The sequence below is a fragment of the Mytilus edulis genome, chromosome 8, assembly GCF_963676685.1.
Source record: "Mytilus edulis chromosome 8, xbMytEdul2.2, whole genome shotgun sequence".
Classification (NCBI taxonomy): domain Eukaryota; kingdom Metazoa; phylum Mollusca; class Bivalvia; order Mytilida; family Mytilidae; genus Mytilus; species Mytilus edulis.
Window position 1 is genome coordinate 47,043,303 of NC_092351.1, and position 20,834 is coordinate 47,064,136.

Sequence of the window (20,834 nt, forward strand, 5' to 3'; positions counted from 1 at the left end):
AACGTGAAGTCTATTATCCCTCTTTTTTATTTCTTTTTATTCGTCAACTCAAAACCACTAATGAGTTTTCCTTTTCCATATCCTTGCCGTCTTTTATTTTCTGTCTGAAGAAAATTGAATATAGGAAAATCATACTGAAGTTTTATATGGTATTATATTCAAAAGCATATATGTGTAACGAACACTAAATCGGCTTCCATAAACTACTTTAACAAAGTGACACAAATTCAATTAGTAAAGCTTCGTCTGTAATTTTTACATTTATGGAAAGGTATTTTTTATAAACTGATATTACTATATCTTAATGCTTCGTATAATTGTTTAGAATAATAATTAAACAATTACATCCTGTGAAATCATAGAAAAATGCTTTATAGTTTAAGAAAATTAACTTACGAAAGATATAAAGTTAATAATGTACTACACTAGATGTTCGTCTTGTCAACACGAGACTCATCAGTGGCGGTATAATAGAATCATTTAGATTAACAAATAAAAATGCCTGAAAATATCCCATAACTTAACGTTTTTGTACATTGGATTTTCATATCTTAAACTTAGTTCACTTGAGACATGTCCGCGGTATATATAATTAGAGAACTTATTTGGAAACGCTGTATATATAATTCGATAACATGTTATCTTTAAACTCATAAATAGCATCAAAGTAACGGACAAGGTATTGTTTTTTTTTTAAATTAATTTTATGTTTTGAACATTATACCTGATTTCTTGTTTGTGCCTTTGTTATGTTTGCAAGATTCTGTAAATAGATATACCAGACAGATAAAGAAAATCAAAAAGATGAATTAAAAATCTACACATATAATTTATTTATCATCAATTAATTTAGCTTTATTCAGTAAAAACAATGACTGAAATATATAAAAGGCTAACAAAGGGTAAGATACATTTGTCGAGATGATTTCCCTCACTTCAAGCACGGAGGTTTTTACAATAATGTTGTCATTACTTTCAAACTCATATTGTTAACTGGCTACATAATTGAATTCGAAAAAATAATTGTTGTTCGTCCGCCAGTCTAAAGGTATATATTTATACCAGACGTTAAAATCATATGAATGCGAATGATTAATTGGCTGGAGGACGACTTATTTCTTTCTGTCCTATGTTTTAAATTGGTATGGAAATTACCTTATAGTAATAAGTTATTAGCTCCGCTGCCTACCTCTTGTAAATTACCACTATTGCTACATATTCCTCGTATGTAGTAACAAATATATTTTTTAAAACTTCACAAATTTGATCTAATGGAAAAAGATATCCACGTTATTTCTGTTTCAACTATGATATACATGTATCCATGTTATGAACTGGTTATCATTTATTTTATTATCAAAATCTTATATATGTAAATTTTCTGGTTTGTTGATTTGCTAAACAAATTACATGTTCTTCGCAATATACTTTTTTTTTTATTATATAATGCCATCTACATGATGTATAATTAACTAACAGGGAATAGCACTCTTTTCAACTACTAGACCGTAATTTGAATTTTAAGCTTTACTGGCACATGTTTCAGATTTAAAATGTAATTTATGTATTTGTGTGTCCACATAAATCACTACACACAAAATTTGAAAATGTATTTATTAGAATAACAAATAATCTACAATGAACGGGGCGTTGTGTGTATAAATTCCAAATGAAACAACATATATTGAATACACTTTTACATCTCTACGTTTGTGCCTCTTGGTGTCAAATTATTAAACACCGTTTTTCTAATTCTTTCCCGAGTGTCTCCTTACTCGACAAACTGGGTTATGGTCTATGATAATAAAAGTCGTCTGCGATTTGTCTCAAGCCTTAAACAGATGATATTTTATTGGGAATGCTTACCTATGCTACACGTTTATTGTGGAGTATCTAATGCGCTTGAATATTTAGATTTGAGAATAATACAGCATAAACTTTTAAGCCATTTTACAACAAACTGTTCGCACTTCCAAATTATCAATATATTATGCGTCCATATACTTTTTATTTTTTGTATTTTATTATTGTTTACTTATTAGACCTTTCATGTGTATATTCAATCTATGTATTGTGCATATATTATTACTTATACATAACGATCTAAAACATACAAACCCTCATATGAAACATTGTTTACTGTACTGATACGTTATATATTTGATCAAGATCTATTACAAACTAGAGGCCGTCATGTTAAACTAGATTGACGTAATAGTTACTAAAACAATTACTGAGGCCAAATTTGGTTTAAAATTGTCCCTAGGCCTGTCATTAAATAAATATCCTGGTGGCCATCTTGAATAGTAAATTGACAACTAAGTAGCAAATAATGATCAGCACCTCATAAGGAACATTTATAAATGCAATGCTTTTTAAACTAAGTTCCCCATTGTCTGCCATTTTGGTTACTGGATTTGCTTCAGAGTAACAAGACTAGATAAGCACCTCATTAGGAGCATTCGTGCCATTTTTTATTTCATTCCATACACATGATACAGTGGTTCTCTAAAAGAAGACATTCTAATGTATTGTCCATAGGGTCTTATATGGTAAATTAAGTCCTCAGCTGGCAGCCATCTTGGATAGCACAGAAACATCATAATTTCTATTTTCCAAAAGATCATATTTAAGACCATTACTTCTGAACAATGGTGTATAAAATATTCAACATGAACATATCAATTAGGATTTTTTAAGACCTGATGACAATCGATCATGACCGAGAACCAGAATTCAACCAGCAAGATGATTCTGCCACCAACAACACAGACCTTGAAGCCAACACATTAGTTGAAGCTAACAAAACTGCTGGAGCCAACATAACAATTAGGGCAGAAATTCATCACGAGTCCAATGATACTGATAATATATATATGAAACAACACCCATTTGAGACTTCTATGCTGCAAAGCCAACTGATGAAATATCAACTGTTTCAATTGATGAAATATCAACTGTTCTCACTGATGAAATATCATCTGTTCCAACTGATGAAATATCAACTGTTCTAACTGAAAATTAAAAGAAATTGACAGAACCAAATGTACATGTATATTTGCACTTGTTACAGAACAAGGCCCGTATGTGGTTTTCTAATTTCTAGGACTGTAGTTGATATAAAACATAAAATGTGGTATGAAATTTCTCCACAAAGACTGAATTGGTGTGGAAGTTATCAGCTATAGGCCACCATACCGGTTTCAACAATGAGCAAAAAACCATACAGAATTCATTGTAGTAATAGAGTTGTCCTGATGGTCAGGTAGACAAGCCAGTTCAACATATCTCTCGAATGGTTCCCCTTCTTTGTGTTTGATTATTTGTTTTACCAAGCACACAAGAGACCAATTGCAGCATTGGTATTTGATAATCTGGTTTATAAAACAACCAATATTTAATGCCAGAAATATTATCTTTAAAGGGGCACAAGCTGTTAAATTCATGTTTGCCGATTTGACTCAAATTCTCATATTAGATTCATAACAATGTAAAACATTAATCCAAACAATTGTAAAAAGTATAATATAAATAATTTACAGGGTATGGGCTCAATAATGTGTGTGTCTACACACCATCTAATAACTATGGAGATGAGAATGATTGGGGGGAAAACAAATATAATCTACATTAACATATATACAGTGAAACCTGTCCAAACCGAACACCAACGGGACTTGGCGTTTTGTTCGGTTTTCACAGGTGTTCGGATTATAGAGGTAAACGGAAGTCGACACCAAAATAATTTTGGCACTTACTGATAAGGGATTATAGGTGACACAACAGACGACAATTTATTTTTGTGTTGATTTGGATGTAAATGTAAAAAATATAAGTAGATGAAGATAGACGTATTGCTTCATTTTTATTAATAAATCAAACGCCACTCCATCAATCACGCTCGTCGTTTTGAGATGTCCGACATGGATGGATTTTGCTTTCGATAATTATTTTCTCATTCCTTAATTGACTGACCAATTCTGATTCCCAGTAACTGTCAAATAACGATTTCGTAGTTGAATCGAAATGGACATTGTAAACACGAGTTCTCGGACTAAACTGGCTGATTGATACTTGGCCACACGATGAGAGTGAAACAAAAGCAGGGGTCCTGTTTGTTCTCGGAATTTATCGATGCTGAATAGCTAACGGAAGTCTTTGGGAGCATCCAAATCAAATATATAGGGCCTCTAACGGGAATCCGACAATCGAAAGCCATTGACCTTGTTGTGTTGCACGACTTCTTAATCCAGTGAAAAGCTTTAAAACTATTATTTAATTAAACAGTTTAGCTACAAAATGGCAGTTACGATTTTGTGGTCGTAATTATTTAAGTAACGTGCATTTAATTGATCTGAAAGTTCCTTCCTTGTCTTTATCGGCCATGGGGGTAGCTGACCAGTTTAACGTTTCTTTAAAAAAAAATCACATTAGACATGGACACAAACATGCTTATTAGTTTGTAGTAACAACTCACCAAAAAATTAACCTCAAATACACTCGGGGATACTCTGTCTTCCTGTGTTTGTTTAATTAAATCATGCAAATAATTAAAAATGCTTTTTTGTTTTGATTGCTATTGATCGATTTTGACAGGTAATTTTTAAAGACAAATTTACTAACCAGTCTTCAAAAAGCGTTCGGAATTCGGTGTTGACAGGGTTCGGTTTTGTCAGGTTAGATTAAGATTAATTGATAGGGAAATTTTTCGGGACTTTGAAAATTGTTCGGTTTAAACTGAAATTCGGTTTTATCAGGGTTCGGTTTACCAAGGTTTCACTGTACATGTAAATTAAAGTAGGCAAACGTTTAAGTCAATGGACCTTTTTTGATCATTTGATGATTGGAATGGGCCAACATATTCTTATGCCATATGGAATAAATATATTAAAATGCTTACCTACCTAAACACAAATTAATAGGAGTAAAAAGTCGCTAGACATTGACTGAGGGGGTGGAGACAATGAATACTTGCATTGTCATCGAATTATGTGATAGCATTAAATAATATACAACATTTCCCACAACTGCACTCACTATTATCAGGATACATGTATTTATCAATGTTTTTTTTTTAACCATCAATAAATAGTTATACAAATGTAGTCTAATCACAAGTGAGAACTGGATATCACTTATTATATCCATGGTATTTAATTTCAATATAATAATGAATTTCCTCTTTTCCTCATGTAAAGGTTCCGATCTTACTGGTTATAAAAGACGGAAAAGAGCTACATCACAAATAATACTGACTAGTCTGTATATTGCAGAAAATGTATTGGTGCCTCCTTTGTCAAGTGCCTTATCTCTCAAACGTTTTAGAAAATTAACTGTCCGTGAAAAGAGAATAGTTCCTATGTAATGTAACCCTAGTGGATGATGAAGACGTGAAAGAAGGTCATCAAAGCTCCCAGAGAGTGATCTAGATTTGGAAGACATTACGCCGATGGTAATGTTTTTGCCCATGACTACGTTTTTGTCGTAAGGTAGTATTAAATAAACTCATTACATTAATATCACTGCAGGCAGGACTTGACAAATTTCCTACTCCTTTAATATTGTCATTGCAACCATATGGCATTGCAGTCCCTAACTCCCTTATCCAGAAATTTTCTCTATCTTTGCGGAAAGGAGTACTTAGTACAGGGCTATTTGTGTGGTGATAAATTTTCTCAATGATTCGTACTTTCATAGATAAAGAAGGATCATGGTCCGGTTGATTAAAATGGTTATAAAGAACTCTAAATTGAGGATCTTTATTATCATACCGGTGTTGATTCATTCTTTTACGCAAAGTTTGACGAGTTTCACCAACATAAAGTAGTCCACACAAAGTACATTCGATTCCGTACACAACTTTGTCCGTGGAACAGTCCAGAGGCTCGAAAGATTTAGTATAATATGTTTTAGATGTTAAATTACTAGTGAAATCAGGAGTCGTGATTAACATATCACATGTCTTACATGTGCTCCTTTTTCTTTTTTATGTTTACAAGAAGAAATAATAGGTGTTGATTCATTTGTAACAGGTGTCTTTAAACAGTCAAAAATATTGACACAACATGGCTTTAATTTATGAAAGGTATCTGAATTTTTGAAAAAAGTAATTACCTTCTGGCTGAACATATGTCAAATCAGGGGTATGCCGGAGGATATTTCGTGGAACACACAAATCAAATGCTACAGTGTTCCGTGCAGCAAAAGAGGACCTTGGTAACCCGGGCGACGTCCCAGCCGGTTTGTTCTTCGTATTATTTGTATTCATCATGCATAAAGATACCTAGTTAATGATGCCCTCGGGGAATAATCCACCAGCAGTAAAGTTTCTTTTGTGAAGGAACTTGACATCGACTTGGTCATGTTGGTTGTAGTAAAAAGTAAAATCACAAAAATACTGAATAATTTTTTGTTGTACAGTTGAAAGCCCGAGGTCCAAATTTCTGAAGAAATATCAAAAGAGTTGTGCTGAATTCAGAGACAATGTTGGACATACCAGAGAACACTGAGTTTAACGTCATGAAAGCAGTACAATTGCTTACTTTAAGTGGTGGCCATGGTCATGTTCACTGCAGCTGTCAAAGTGGCTGTAAGACAGTTACATATAAATGCAAAAGGTTGAGTTTATTGTGAAGTTTCAGATGTCATGCGTCCTTGTCTGGTGCTAACCAATAGGTTATTTGATTTATAAAGCTTTACCTTTATTTCCAATATATAATATTACATATGCAACTTTTAACCATGATATATGTTTGAAAAAAAATGGTAGAAGGGTTTTATGTTATTCTTGATTTTAACGACTTTCTCACTTTGCACCAGTAGTCTGTATGTGGCAACAAACCGTTTAGCTAAATTTGCTCAAGGTGTCATGTTACCTTATGTTGTTACTTTGCGTCCGTTTTTTTTTTGTAATCTTCTAACATTTGAAAAAAACTATCATTGATACTCAGTTGATAAAAAAGGAAAGAAAAAACAAACCAAACGTAGATTTAAAAAAAACATAGTACGCTGAATGATAGGAATAAATAAAAGAAAAAAGAATAAATAAATACCCAACAATTAACAAAAAATCCCAGACTTACAAAACCAAAGAAAGGAGTTTTTTAATTAAGCATTAAAAGCAAAAGAAGAAACAAATATAACCCAAATATATTGTGTTGTACAAGTTATTATCTTTTTCTCACCAACAATTTTACAAGTAATTACTGGTACAATTATATTTGTACAAGTAATAACTTGTATGATGGCATCATACAAGTAATTAATGGTACAAAGTTTTTGTACAAGTGATAACCTGTACAAAATAATAAAATGAACACGACATATATAGATATATGTATAAGGAAAAAAAACACTTAACTGATGGTCAAAATAACGCCAGCTACACAGTTAGTCATAAAATTGAGAATGGATATTTTTAAGAAACCTTTTTTAATTATATCAAATTTCCCATATATATTGCAACAATTATCAAACAATGGCAGAATATCTCTTTCCCAATCTGGTAGACTTTTTCCTTTCCAGTATCCCTAAGGGTGAAAGTGGGGCGTCCGTTTTGTTGTGCGGGATGTACCAAGTTTGCAGCCATGTCCGGTCAGAATTGGGACGTTAAATCCGACGTCTCATGTAGAGAGAGTGCCACACTCTTTGCACGTTAAGAACCCTTGCAACAATTCTTTAAGGGGTCAATAGGTGACATGTTGCAAGGCAAAATTTCTGTCCATACCCAATATACCCTCATTTTCCTCTGGCAGTATAAATTACCCGAGCATCATCCCGGATGGTCTCTACTATTACACAACCTACCTATTGTATTTATTGTTAACTTGTTCTCGTCCTGAATATCAATGAAATATTTGCCACTGGACGTTAAACAATCAACAATCAATCAATCGATCCATTCCAGTATGAAGATTTAACAAATGTTCAATTTTCGTGTGCAATCACTCAGGTTTTTTAAGATTCAAATTCTATATTTTATTATAGTCTCACCACTTGTATAACATTATACATTCCAATATACATGTAAAACATTGCGTATAACATGAAATATTGGATAACATATATAAAACATATCTTTTATATAAAAACTAACAGCAAACTATCATTAGCTTAACTACTAAAACATATACAAGCGCCATTCTATTAAGATTTACGAAAGACTTATATTAAAGTATTAATTATATACATATTTTTACACAATTTTAAAACTATATATATCTAAGATTTAAAATACATCATCAGCTGTATATAAATAAAAAATGTGTTCTTCTAAATAAAATATTACAGCAGGTTTTAGCAACTACCTGACATAATTTTTCATTTCTGAATAGGAATATAAATTTAAACTGTTCGTCAATAGACAAGTTACAAAATTGATCCGTTATGTTTTACTGCTTCACTATGTATCAACATATGTCGAAGGTCTGCATATAAAGGACATAAAGTAAATACATGTTTTTCATCTTCAATTTAATTTTTACACATACAACAACATCTTTCATTTATTGGTTTATGGGCGGGTTTTGCCGGCAGAGATCGATTGAATGTTGTTTGTTTTTTGTTCTGTGACAAATATTTCATGCATTTCAAGGAAAATAGTTCAGTAGTAGAGTGACAAATTATTGAGTCGTAGTTAATAAAGTACAATAAAACTGGCTTATTATTTGATTTTGTTCATATCTAGAAGTGCATACTTCAAAAACCACCATCCTCCCCTGCAAACACCTTTTTCATCCCATAACCATGTCGAAAGTCAGGAGTCTGTAATTTAGTGGTTGCTGTTTGTTGCTGTGTTACATTTTTGTACATAAGTTAGGTCGTTGGTTTTCTCGTTTAAATAGTTTTACATTTGTGATTTGTATGCCTCTTATAATTGACTTTGCGGTATTGGATTTTGTCATTGTTAAGGGTTGTACAGTGATCTGTAGATATTTATTTCTGTGTAAGTTAAAGCATAAAGCAGAAAAGATTTATGTAAAGTCGGTTATACATATAACAATACAACATCAGCTCTGTAGAGCTCTTATCCGACATAAATACAGAATAATACAAGCACAATACATAAAACACATAAAACATAATGCACGCCATGGAAAATAAATAATGTTATCAAGCACAGCAATTAATAAGCACAATTAAAGTATATAAAGCAAACATAAAATGCAGATAAACTAACATTCATGCAATAGCTATTATAAAGCACTAATCGTAATTCAAGCATTAAAAACACAAATAAAAAATTATGCCTAAAAATTTAAAAGCCAGAGTACACAAGATAAATAAATAAACTGATCTACATCTTACTGAGATCTGCAGGAGAAACACTGACACGAACTGACCTCCCAATTTATACCAACTAAACTTTTAAACTGACCCAATGGCATTTATTCCCTCATCTTACTTGGCAGTTCGTCCCAAAGTTTGGCTCCTGCATATCTGAATGAGTGTAGCCCATGGGTTGTTGTCCTTACCCTGGGAACATCTGCTATATTGTTATTCCTTAAAGAGTAATTACATTTTTTTTAATTTCAATAAGTTCATGTAGATATAATGGACATTGTTTATTAATAATTTATATACCTATATTACTATCATTCTTATTCTTCTGATTTCTAAACTTTGTAATTTTGATTTAATTAACAGTTGTTGATAAGTACTACAATATATAGTCTTCATATTTAGTCTCTTGAGGAGAATTGTCTCATTGACAATCATAACACAACCTATTTCTTTTTTTTATATATTAAAAGGCAATATGGGAATCAACATTGAAAATATGCTTTTTAGAAGCAAGTCAGTTGTTATCAATTCCTTTGATGTGTTTCATATCACGCATGCATAGAATAGTTTTATTGATATACAAGACATTTATTGTTATTCCTAAATGGAAGATTATCCAGGCAAAGAAGTTTACTTAACAACAAAATTATTTTCATTTACCTGTGTATAATACCGGTATGAGTTTTTTTTTCAATTTTGATGTTTTTTTCTGAAATGATTTAGTATTTCAAAGCGGTATAATAATTTTGCTTTAGTTATTTACCCTTATTGTTATTAAATATGTATTTAAAATGTACCATAGCTCAAATTTATTCGTTCAGTTTTTGTTCATTTGTGTTACTACGTTTTTTTAGTGGGTTAAGCCATTTCAATTGATATGTTATAGTGTGTCTTTCTATGTTGTGATGTTTCACTATTGTTATTGTTTCAGATAAGGGAGAAGGCTTGGTTTCATTAAAACGTTTAATCCCGCGGCAAATGTTTGCACCTGTCTTAAATCAGAAGCCGAATCTGATGTTCGGTAGTTGTCGTTTGTTGATGTGGTTCATAAGTGTTTCTCGTTTCACGTTTTTTTATATAGATTAGATCTTTAAGTTTCTCATTTGAATGATTTAACACCAATATTTTTTTGGTGGCCCTTTATAGCTTGCTGTTCGGTGTGAGCCAAGGCTCCGTGTTAAAACCGTACTTTGACCTATAATGGTTTACTTTTATAAATTGTAACTTTGATGGAGAGTTCTCATTGGCTGGCATACCACATCTTCCTATATCTTCTGAGCTTTGATTTTGACATTTGATTGGGGACTTTCCGTTTTGAATTTTACCAGGAGTTTAGTTTTTTTGTGATTTTACTTTTGACACTATGGAAGAAGTTCTATAACATTTCTATAAGAATTAAAAAGAAACAACGTATTTTACACATCACATTTCATTTGACCAGCATCGAGGAATAATTAAAAATAAAAATGATGCATAACGACCGCAATGTTCGCAACTCTCAAACGCTTCAAAGTTTTGTACTTCCTAAAATATCCGAAGTTGGAGACCCGGTTATCGATCCTTGTCTTATACGCTTTCGCGCATGATCAGTCGACGTAATGCCAACAGAATTAAACTTTATATGTAATAATATTGGTTAATGGTGTAGATTAAAATTTACACCATCCAAGGTCCTTTTGTTTTACTAAAAATAAAAATAATTATTATTACCAATAATTAACAAGTTTCGGGTCGAATCCAATAGCGATTTCAATAGTTAATGTTACAAACGTACATAATCTGTTCGGTCTACATTTTACTATTTCATTTAAGGTAGCACAATACAAAGATTTTTTTACTTCCAATCCCCAACCTTTAAAATGCTGTAACTTTCTTAAAATTGCATATAAATTGATAAAAGAGGTATATGTAGATTGATAAAAGAATAATCTTTTAAATGAATGCAATATGTTTGTTATGCAATCATTATGTAATCAATTATTATGCAATTAGTGGCAAAATCTTGGTCAGGTCACTTAAATGAATTTAGCTCTTTCATCTCCATAGCTACACAAGAAATTTGAACATTATCTTAATCAGCACAGCAAGAGCTTCAAAAGGATATCTCAAATTATCGCTATTGTATTCCATTCTCTCATAAATTTGTAATTAGTGTAAACATCCTTACCGTATAAAAGAAGCTAATGTATGATTAGGTGCAAAATTTGATCTATACATTCTATCCAAAATATGAGACACCCTTTTATTGATAATGACCCAAGGAACAACATATAATAAAATCAACCCTCTAGGGGGATCTATAAAAAAGCTAATTTCAATTGAAAGTGGAAATTTGTTGTAAAATTTTGTAGAGACAGTTATCATTATAATTGATTACATAATTGTTGTATAATACTAACATTGCATTAATTTGAAAGAGTAGTCTGTTAGCTATCCATGGATACCACTATTATAAATTTTCAAGCATTAAAACAAAAGTAACAGCATTTTAAAACTGGGGAATTGGAGGCTTAAAATCTTTGTATTGTGCTACCTTAAATGCATTTCCGTTATGAATTTTTCTCGGCGTTCTGTGTTTTTGTGATTTTACTTATTATTAGTAGATCATACAAAGTCGCATTATAACGGTTGATGCTGTTAGACAACACCGATTTCCTGTTGCGTCACACAGTTATCATTATAATTGATTACATAATTGTTGTATAATACTAACATTGCATTAATTTGAAAGAGTAGTCTGTTAGCTATCCATGGATACCACTATTATAAATTTTCAAGCATTAAAACGAAAGTTACAGCATTTTAAAACTTGGGAATTGGAGGCTTAAAATCTTTGTATTGTGCTACCTTAAATGCATTTCCGTTATGAATTTTTCTCGGCGTTCTGTGTTTTTGTGATTTTACTTATTATTAGTAGATCATACAAAGTCGCATTATAACGGTTGATGCTGTTAGACAACACCGATTTCCTGTTGCGTCACAACAACACAGTTACCATTGCTTTATAAGTGTATATGTATTATGTTTTATTTTTTAATTGTTTACACATTATTGAACATTTGAATTCTAATCATTAAATAGTCTTATTGTCTAAGTTTGTAATGGAAATATCCTTTGTGATTTATTAAAAGTGTTTTCATTTAACATTTCATTTTTTCCCGTATAAATATTTGATCGAAGACCAAATATAATCGTGGCCCGTATTTCTTTTTAGTTTAGTCACCCGGCATGTTCAATTTGAGGATGGTACGATTGGAGGTACCAAATGAAAACAAACTTGTTTTTATCACTTTCCTCCATTATGTTCTCTTTGTTGCAGGTAAGATTATTATTTTTTAAAGAAAAATGATAATGTTTTCAGACATGCTTGAATTTCCTTAAATTCGTCATTTAGGGGCAACAACTCTTGTAACATTGTGTCTCTAATAGCAATAACTTAAAAAGGTAGTTAAAATTATTTAAAGAGCAAACGTTCCCATAGGTTTAAACCATGTTTGTGGACATTTTACTATAGTGGTTGATCTTGTATTGCTGACTATTTGTATGTTGACAGTTTCTACAACAGTTAACGCTATTGATATGATTGAAGGCAAAAACTCGAAAACTATTGAAATTACTGAAAAATTTCATTTAATGGTAGTAAATTCAATAAGGATACATCCAATGGCTGTTTTAAGCTATGATTTTATAGAAAATATTAAACAGCTGACCATTTGTCCCGTTCACTCTATCTGCTTTCCCATTTTAGCTTTCAAAATAACATACAAACACTTGTACACAAGATAAAACACGTCAATAAATGTCAATAACTCTTATACTGAGTCATCTGATTATTTGACTAAAACAGAATGTAAGATAGTACAGACATTTTGCGCATTTTGGGCTCCTGTGGTAATTTCGCTTTTTATTTAAACTAGGCGATTGAATACAGTTGATGCTGAACTTCTAGGAAAATTGAAAACGGAAAAGCTCTAATCAAATGGCAACAACAAAATCCCAAACACATTAAACGATTGGATTCCCGACTTGGTTAAGGCATTTTTTGTGTAGAAAATGGCGGATTGAACCGGGTTGTATAGCTAACTAAACCTCTCAATTGTATGACGGTCGCATTAAATCCAAGTGAAGTTCACGTCACGAATGACAAATTAACTCCGCCACATATCGATAATAGAAGTGTTATATGTGTTTCGTATGCACAAACCCTCTTTCCACTGTTCGATAGACAAACTAATTTATATTGTTCATATCAAGCACCATGAAATCTCAGATTTTCTACAGAAGATTGATGAGTTTTACACAAGTTCTTTAAGGAAATGATCGTACACGTACAATTGTAAACACGCAAGGGATAGATTATTTCTGTCTATTTCAAAAAAGGAAAATGATATGCTTTTTGTTTTTAAAGACCGCCTGGTGATCACATACATATATTTCTTATATATTTTCCATAAGAACTCTGATTGATACTTGTCATCATCGTATATTGGCATCATACAACATCTTCCTATTTTATTTTTTGAATAAGATGTAAATGCTAGTGGTTATGGATAGTAAATGATAATATTGATAAACTGATACTTCTGTTTACGTTAAAAGCATATATCAACATTTACTCTTTCACCAGCCATGTCTGAAATATTTTATAATGTTTTACACGTTTGAGCTTCCCGCTAGTAATCTGACGTGTTTCGTCAATTGTTCATTGCAATTAAAATTTATAATAAAAATAAATCAAAGCTTTAAGCGTTACATTTTGCAGTTATGTTTATTACGAAAATGAACGAAAGTCAAGTATGTAAAGTTTATATTTCACGATTATACCTCATCTAACTTACTGCTCGTTACCACGCAATTAATGTTTGTAAGTATAAATGTACACTTGTTCGAATTTTTTGATTGTTAGTGAGAAGAAAGGAACCCATCTACCACAGGAAAACATGCGATATGGACCTTGTTCTTTGTTTTAGGCCATACGTTGAACTAAAGTTGTTGATTTCTGTGTCATTTGGTCTCTTGTGGAGAGTTGTCTCATTCACAATCATACCACATCGTCTTTTTTATATTATCTAAAATCACAGAACCAATGATACATGTACTTAATTATCTACAGTAAAACAAGACACTAGTTATATAACCCCAATTAAATTTAGATAATGTTAAAGAAAATAATTTGTAAATTTGGTTTGTAGGCCTTGAACAAATTATATGTCATTTTGATACAGACACGGTATCATGTGATTTATATTCAGTAATGACAATAACTAGTTCTAGCTATGGCAGACATGATGGAACAACATGCACTAGTTACCATGCACCATACACCAATGGTTTTCCATGCATCATTGACTCAACAAATTGGGTTAAACAACATTGTGAGAACAAACAGATGTGCTCTTTTCGGCCAGGTGACATTGGTGTGGACCCATGTGTTGGTGATTTTAAATATATGACAGTTTATTACACATGTTCAGGTAAACCATTTTAACTTGAATGGACTCTTAGCTTAACCTAATTTTGCAGTTATTAGATCAACATTATTTAAAATAATTAAAGAAAAAACAATATTCAATGCACACATGCCATTGTGGATAGTAATTGATTAGTAAATTAATTACTTTATTGATTAAATAATTACCTAATTGATTGACAGGTAATCAATTGACTTGAAAAAATAATTATTTTTGAAAACGTTATAACAGTTTAAACATTATTGCAGTTTCTTTTGGCATATATTAAATGAGCATGTAAAACCTCAATTTGCTGTCTAATAATTTGCAATAATTTGGAAATGCAAAACTTTAAAATTATTGTATGATATTTATATGATAATCTGCCAAATCTGAACTCACAAATAAATTAAAGCAGAAATGGGTAAAACAAATAGATAGTATACAAAAATAATGCAAATAGAGGGAAATAAAAGAGACAAATACACGTATATAGTAAAGAAAGACAGAACAGGTCAAACAATAAAAAACAAATCACACAACTTTAGCGATTAAATTTGGTCTTTATGATATCTGACTGAACGATGTGCTGCTTATTTGAAGATACCTCAGGTGTAAATAAAGAAGTCATTTGTTTCAGAAATAAATTCCATCAATACCAATTCATAACACAAGGTACTTAACTTGCATTTTGAAAATTGTCAACCGGTCGCGAAAATGTGTTTCATTTCGATTTTTTCCGTTGTCAACCTTACTAAAACTTGTTACGCCGTTTTCATTGATTTATCTACACAATGGTATATAACACTCATACATTCATAGCAGGCCTATCTAAGTATGTTAACCGAGAGTATTTCATCTACCTGCACTCGATTTAAAACATGCAACTCGCAGTAAAAGGTATCTTCTTACATCGCTCTTTATATATCTCGGTGATCAATTGGTCAAATTTTATTGGAAGGTCTTACTGTTTTTAGGAGTTATCTGACTTTATCTCATTTCATATTCAAATTCCAGAGAGAGAGAGTGTTAATGACATTAATGTAATTGGAAAATTTGAGTAAAAATTTGAGTAAAAATAGAAACTCGTTACTTATAAGACATATCGCAAATGCCACTTGGTAGAGGGTCGTGAGTTCTATTCAGACAAAAACATTTTTAGGTCTTTCCACTTTTCGTGGGAATACCTTTTGTTTTTCTTCTGATTTTTTTTTCTTCTGCCGTCTGAAATGCTTTTTTGTCTTACAACATATCGAATCTCCTTTTTCTTGTTATCGCTTTATGTCTAAAACAGTAAAAGATTTTAGCAAACTGTTCACCAAATTGTTCGTCTACTCTTGAGAATGATTTGGTTTATTTTGACTTGAGTGATCGGAAGACATCTAATGGGAGTTATTTCCCTTTAAAAATTTTAGATTAGCGATGTGTTGGATAAATTCATACAGTATAAGTCGTAGAGGCCTACAGTCTTTTGATATGAAGTCCTTGGTCCATTTGAAGAAAATTGAGGTCAAGGTCAAAGGTTAATGTCATGTTTAAATTTTGAATTTTGCTTGTTATCGTTATTCCACAGACACTGTGACAGTAAATGATATGTTCTGTTTGCCAAAGAACTGTTTACAATAGGGGGCAACTTCAACCTATTTCAGTCAAAGTGTTTTGGTTAACCCTTATAGGAGTTTTCTCCCCTTATGTATTTCAAATCAGTATTTCTCCACAACCATACAAGTGATTGATCTCCGACCTTCCGTTTTGAGTTCACTGACCTATGACCTTGAAATTGAGATCAAGGTCGAAGGTCAAGGTCATGTTATAAATTAAGAATTTTGCTTGTTATCGTTATTCAAAAGAAACTGTTACAGTTAATGATATGATTTGTTTGCCAAATTACTGTTTACAAAAAGGCTCAACTTCAACCTATTTCAGTCGAAGTGTTTTGGTTAACCCTTATAGGAGTTTTATCCCCTTATGTATTTCTCCACAACCATACAAATGATTGACCTGGGGTTATTTGATTTGAGATCACTAACCTGTGACCTATGACTTTGAAATTGAGGTCAAGGTCAAAGGTCAATTTGACGTTCTAGATTTTGACCTTTGCTAAAAATTATTTTATGTTCATAATAAAACAATTAAGTCTTCTGCATATACCTATTAATCTTATTTTTTTATATCAATTTGAAGAACCAAATTACATCAACAAGGAGTGACATTTTCTAACATCGTTTTTTAAATTTCATTCTTATTATCGAGGTGGAAGGACCTTCCATTGTTCTTTGAAGAATTGTTTTTTAATATTGTTCTTACATCTCTTCTGAAAAAAAAAATCCACATCCTTGTTATCAGTTATACTCGGAAACTACAAGTCCAATCGACCCCAAGATTTGCAGTCATCAGGGCATACATGTACTAAAGGTTCATAAAACAACGTGGTGCAGATATCTATCAAGACTTTCCCTAGAGTAAAAAAATAGCAAAGCCGTAAAAATCGCTTGCTAGGTCCGTAAATCTCAGTGAAATTCTACAATAAAATGTCCGCTCCTAGATTGAAATACTTATCTGTGTTACAAACAGGTGCTGAAAAATGTAAACTATCAGAAAATAATCCTAAAATGTGTTTAAAGTTTCACCGGATCAATTAAATCCAAAGCATGCACTGCTGTTGAACTGTGATCAAAATGTCAATTTCCTACAATGACTAAAGAAATAACATTGTTCCCTCTCTATACATGGTGTCTGTTCAACGTCCCCACCTGAAAAGATATAAAAATACTAAGTTTTCGTTATTATAAACCCGCGTCACGTGATGTCTCCTCAATCTGGCGCGCGCGCTGGACCTGAAATAAAATAAAAACTTTCCAAACTAAACAAGAAACTTCTCCAGTAACACAATAATATAGACCCCATACACAAACACCCCCCCCCCCACCCCACCCCCCATAAATCATTTTTCAAAGGGGGGAAGACCGTTTACAATTGCTTTTTTTTTTTTTAAAACAATTGATTTATATTTTTTAATTTTTTTTTTATTCTTTTTAAAATTATTTATTTACTGCGAGTGGTGTGTTTCCAAGTTGGTATAATCATACGAAATAATTAGGGTTCATAAACTTGGGCAGCCTGCTACAGATAATTCAAACAACAAAAGTATGCGTATTACATGTATGCACCATTATGTAGAAAAATCAATTTAGATTTACGGCATATCAACTTTTAGTAGGGTTGACAACCGAGAAATCGGCATATAATTGATTTTCGCAACCGGGTGACATTTTTCAAAATTCTAGTTTAGTACCTTGTGTTATATTAAGGTACATAGGAAAACAGTTCTGAGACAAGTGCATGTAGGCATATCATTAGTACATGAAATTATTCGTTAAAATTATTATATATTTTTACATTTTACTTAACAGTAACAATGTTGCTGCATCATGTGCATATTGCTATCGTTTGTGTGTTTTTTATGACTCATGTTGAAAATATTTGATTTTTTTTTTAAATGTATATCAATGTTGAGGTGCTGAAATATCTAGGTAGTAAAAAAATCTAAGGGATATTTTATAAGTCCGTTTTTCATTTTTATCATTATTTAAACTAATGTTCATGATGGTATTTTCAGATATTGATGAATGCGCTTCAAATCCATGTCAACATGGCGGAGTTTGTACAGATGGAATCAATGGATACATTTGTACTTGTGATTCGGGATACACGGGAAATAACTGTGAAGAAAGTAAGTTTATTACCTGAGATACATTCTTAATGTGAGTTTTGAAGCCATGCATTCTAAAAAAATGTTCTACTCAATTCTAAAATGAAACATTGTAGTTTTATGCCTAGTTTTTCAATTGGATTTAGATACATGTGATATTTGACAATTCAAGTATGATTTGAGTAATAGTTATCTTTATTTTTAATGAAGTTGAATTTTTTGAGAAAAAAAAAACATAAATGCATCACGTTAATATTTTCCTTAAACAATTTTAAAATATTGATAGTTATCAAAGGTACCAGGATTATAATTTAAAACGCCAGACGCTCGTTTCGTCTTCATAAGACTCATCAGTGACGCTCAAATCAAAATAGTTATTAAGTCAAACAAGTACAAACAAGTACAAAATTCCAAAAAGTTGTGCCAAATACGGCTAAGGTAATCTATTCCTGGGATGATAAAATCCTTAATTTTTTTGAAAAATTCAAAGTTATCGAAAGTTATAAAAATGACCATATAATTGATATTCATGTCAACACCGAAGTGCTGACTTCTGGGATGATGATACTCTCGGGGACGTAACGTCCACCAGCAGTGGCATCGACCCCATTACAGACATCTATGTTTGAAGCCCTCTGCACGTTTTTTTCGAGTTGTGTAGTAATGAAAGGACGATACATACATACATTAAAACGTTACTATACACATTTTACATAGTAATAAAAAAAAAAAAAAAAAACCAATCATATTTGTTTCCATAAACAACAATGACATATACAGAGGATAATTACAAACAATTGTCGTAATAATCATTGACACATCTATAAAACATAAAATTGGAAACAAGGAAAAATAAAAAAAAAATCAATCAATAGCCAACAAATTTTTTAACAAAAACAAAACGATTTTCATCCATAAAACATAATCTGGTGACAAAACCCTGACAACAAGCATCTTGCAATCTCTTACTTAATTTTTTTTTTAAATTGAATGATATTTTGGATTTTTTTTTGTTTTTAGCATCTTTATAGAGATAGTTATTGTCAAAAAGCTCAGATTTTGCAGTAACATTTGATCCGTAAATATCAAAATCATTTATATAGTATTCAGAAAAAAAACTTAATGAAAGAAACTGTAAGTCTCTAGGTTAAAAACAAGTTTTATTTTGACCATCTTGCCTATTTTCACTGAAGCTAATTGAATATTTATATTTGCAGGAAATGATTTATTTAAGTATGCACTGGAGGAACACGAAAGTACCCACTTTTCTATCAAGGCTCTTTTAATGCTTTCCCAATTAAACTGTGCCAGAATGTGCACTCTAAATCACGATTGCTACGGATTCGAGTATAATGTTACTGGTCGTACATGTCAGATGATTTCGGCAATTTCAACAAGCGCTTTTGGAAAAGTGAACTATTATGTCAAACAATTTTAAATGTATCTATTAGCTATAAAGGAATCAATAGATATGTGGTATATTTATTGTTACTTTTATTTAATTGACGCCATTCGAAGATAAGGTATCTCTGATTGTTCTGCCGAAGTGTTGTTGTAATTTTCCGTTGCATTTATGTTTAGGGCATATAGAATATATGACCAGTTTTGGGTTACCTCAAAAACCGTTTAAAATATTAGAAGGCATATCTGAGTGCACGTAGTTTTGCACTGTAAATAAACTCATCATATATACCAGGACTAAATTTTGTATATACGCCAGACGCGCGTTTCGTCTACAAAAGACTCATCAGTGACGCTCGAATCCAACAAAGTTAAAAAGGCCAAATAAAAGAGGGACGAAAGATACCAAAGGGACAGTCAAACTCATAAATCTAAAACAAACTGACAACGCCATGGCTAAAAATGAAAAAGACAAACAGAAAAACAATAGTACACATGACACAACATAGAAAACTAAAGAATAAACAACACGAACCCCACCAAAAACTAGGGGTGATCTCAGGTGCTCCGGAAGGGTAAGCAGATCCTGCTCCACATGTGGCACCCGTCGTGTTGCTTATGTGATTACAAATCCGGTAAATAGTCTAATTCGGTAGGTCACATTCATGAAAGGGAAGGGGATTATAGTTACGACGTAAGGAACATATCCGATATCATTTGTGAAACGGTTATTCCATAACGGTCAACCAACTCGTGATGGCGTCCGTAAAATTTACGAATGGATGATTTCAACTTCACCATTGGGAACTCTTGGTTTAATAGCTTCCTTGTGAGCGGTAACCCTCTATCAAGAAAATCATGATAGGAAATGCAAGCACGGGAACTACGTATCAATTGGGAGATATATACCCCGTATGCAGGTGCTGCTGCAATGTTGCTACTTAGAAATGGAAAGTTCACAAGTGGAAAGCTGAAATCATCTCTTTTGT

The 20,834-nt window shown here is 31.9% G+C and overlaps 1 protein-coding gene across 1 annotated transcript in view; it reads left to right on the forward strand.

The window, feature by feature from the left end:
* Positions 1-20,834, forward strand: part of LOC139484139 (fibropellin-1-like) — a 134,253-nt gene that overhangs the window by 8,152 nt on the left and 105,267 nt on the right. The window contains exon 6 of the mRNA XM_071267867.1: positions 18,352-18,465. Coding sequence (XP_071123968.1) covers positions 18,352-18,465 — 114 coding nt within the window. The remainder of the gene's footprint in view (positions 1-18,351; positions 18,466-20,834) is intronic.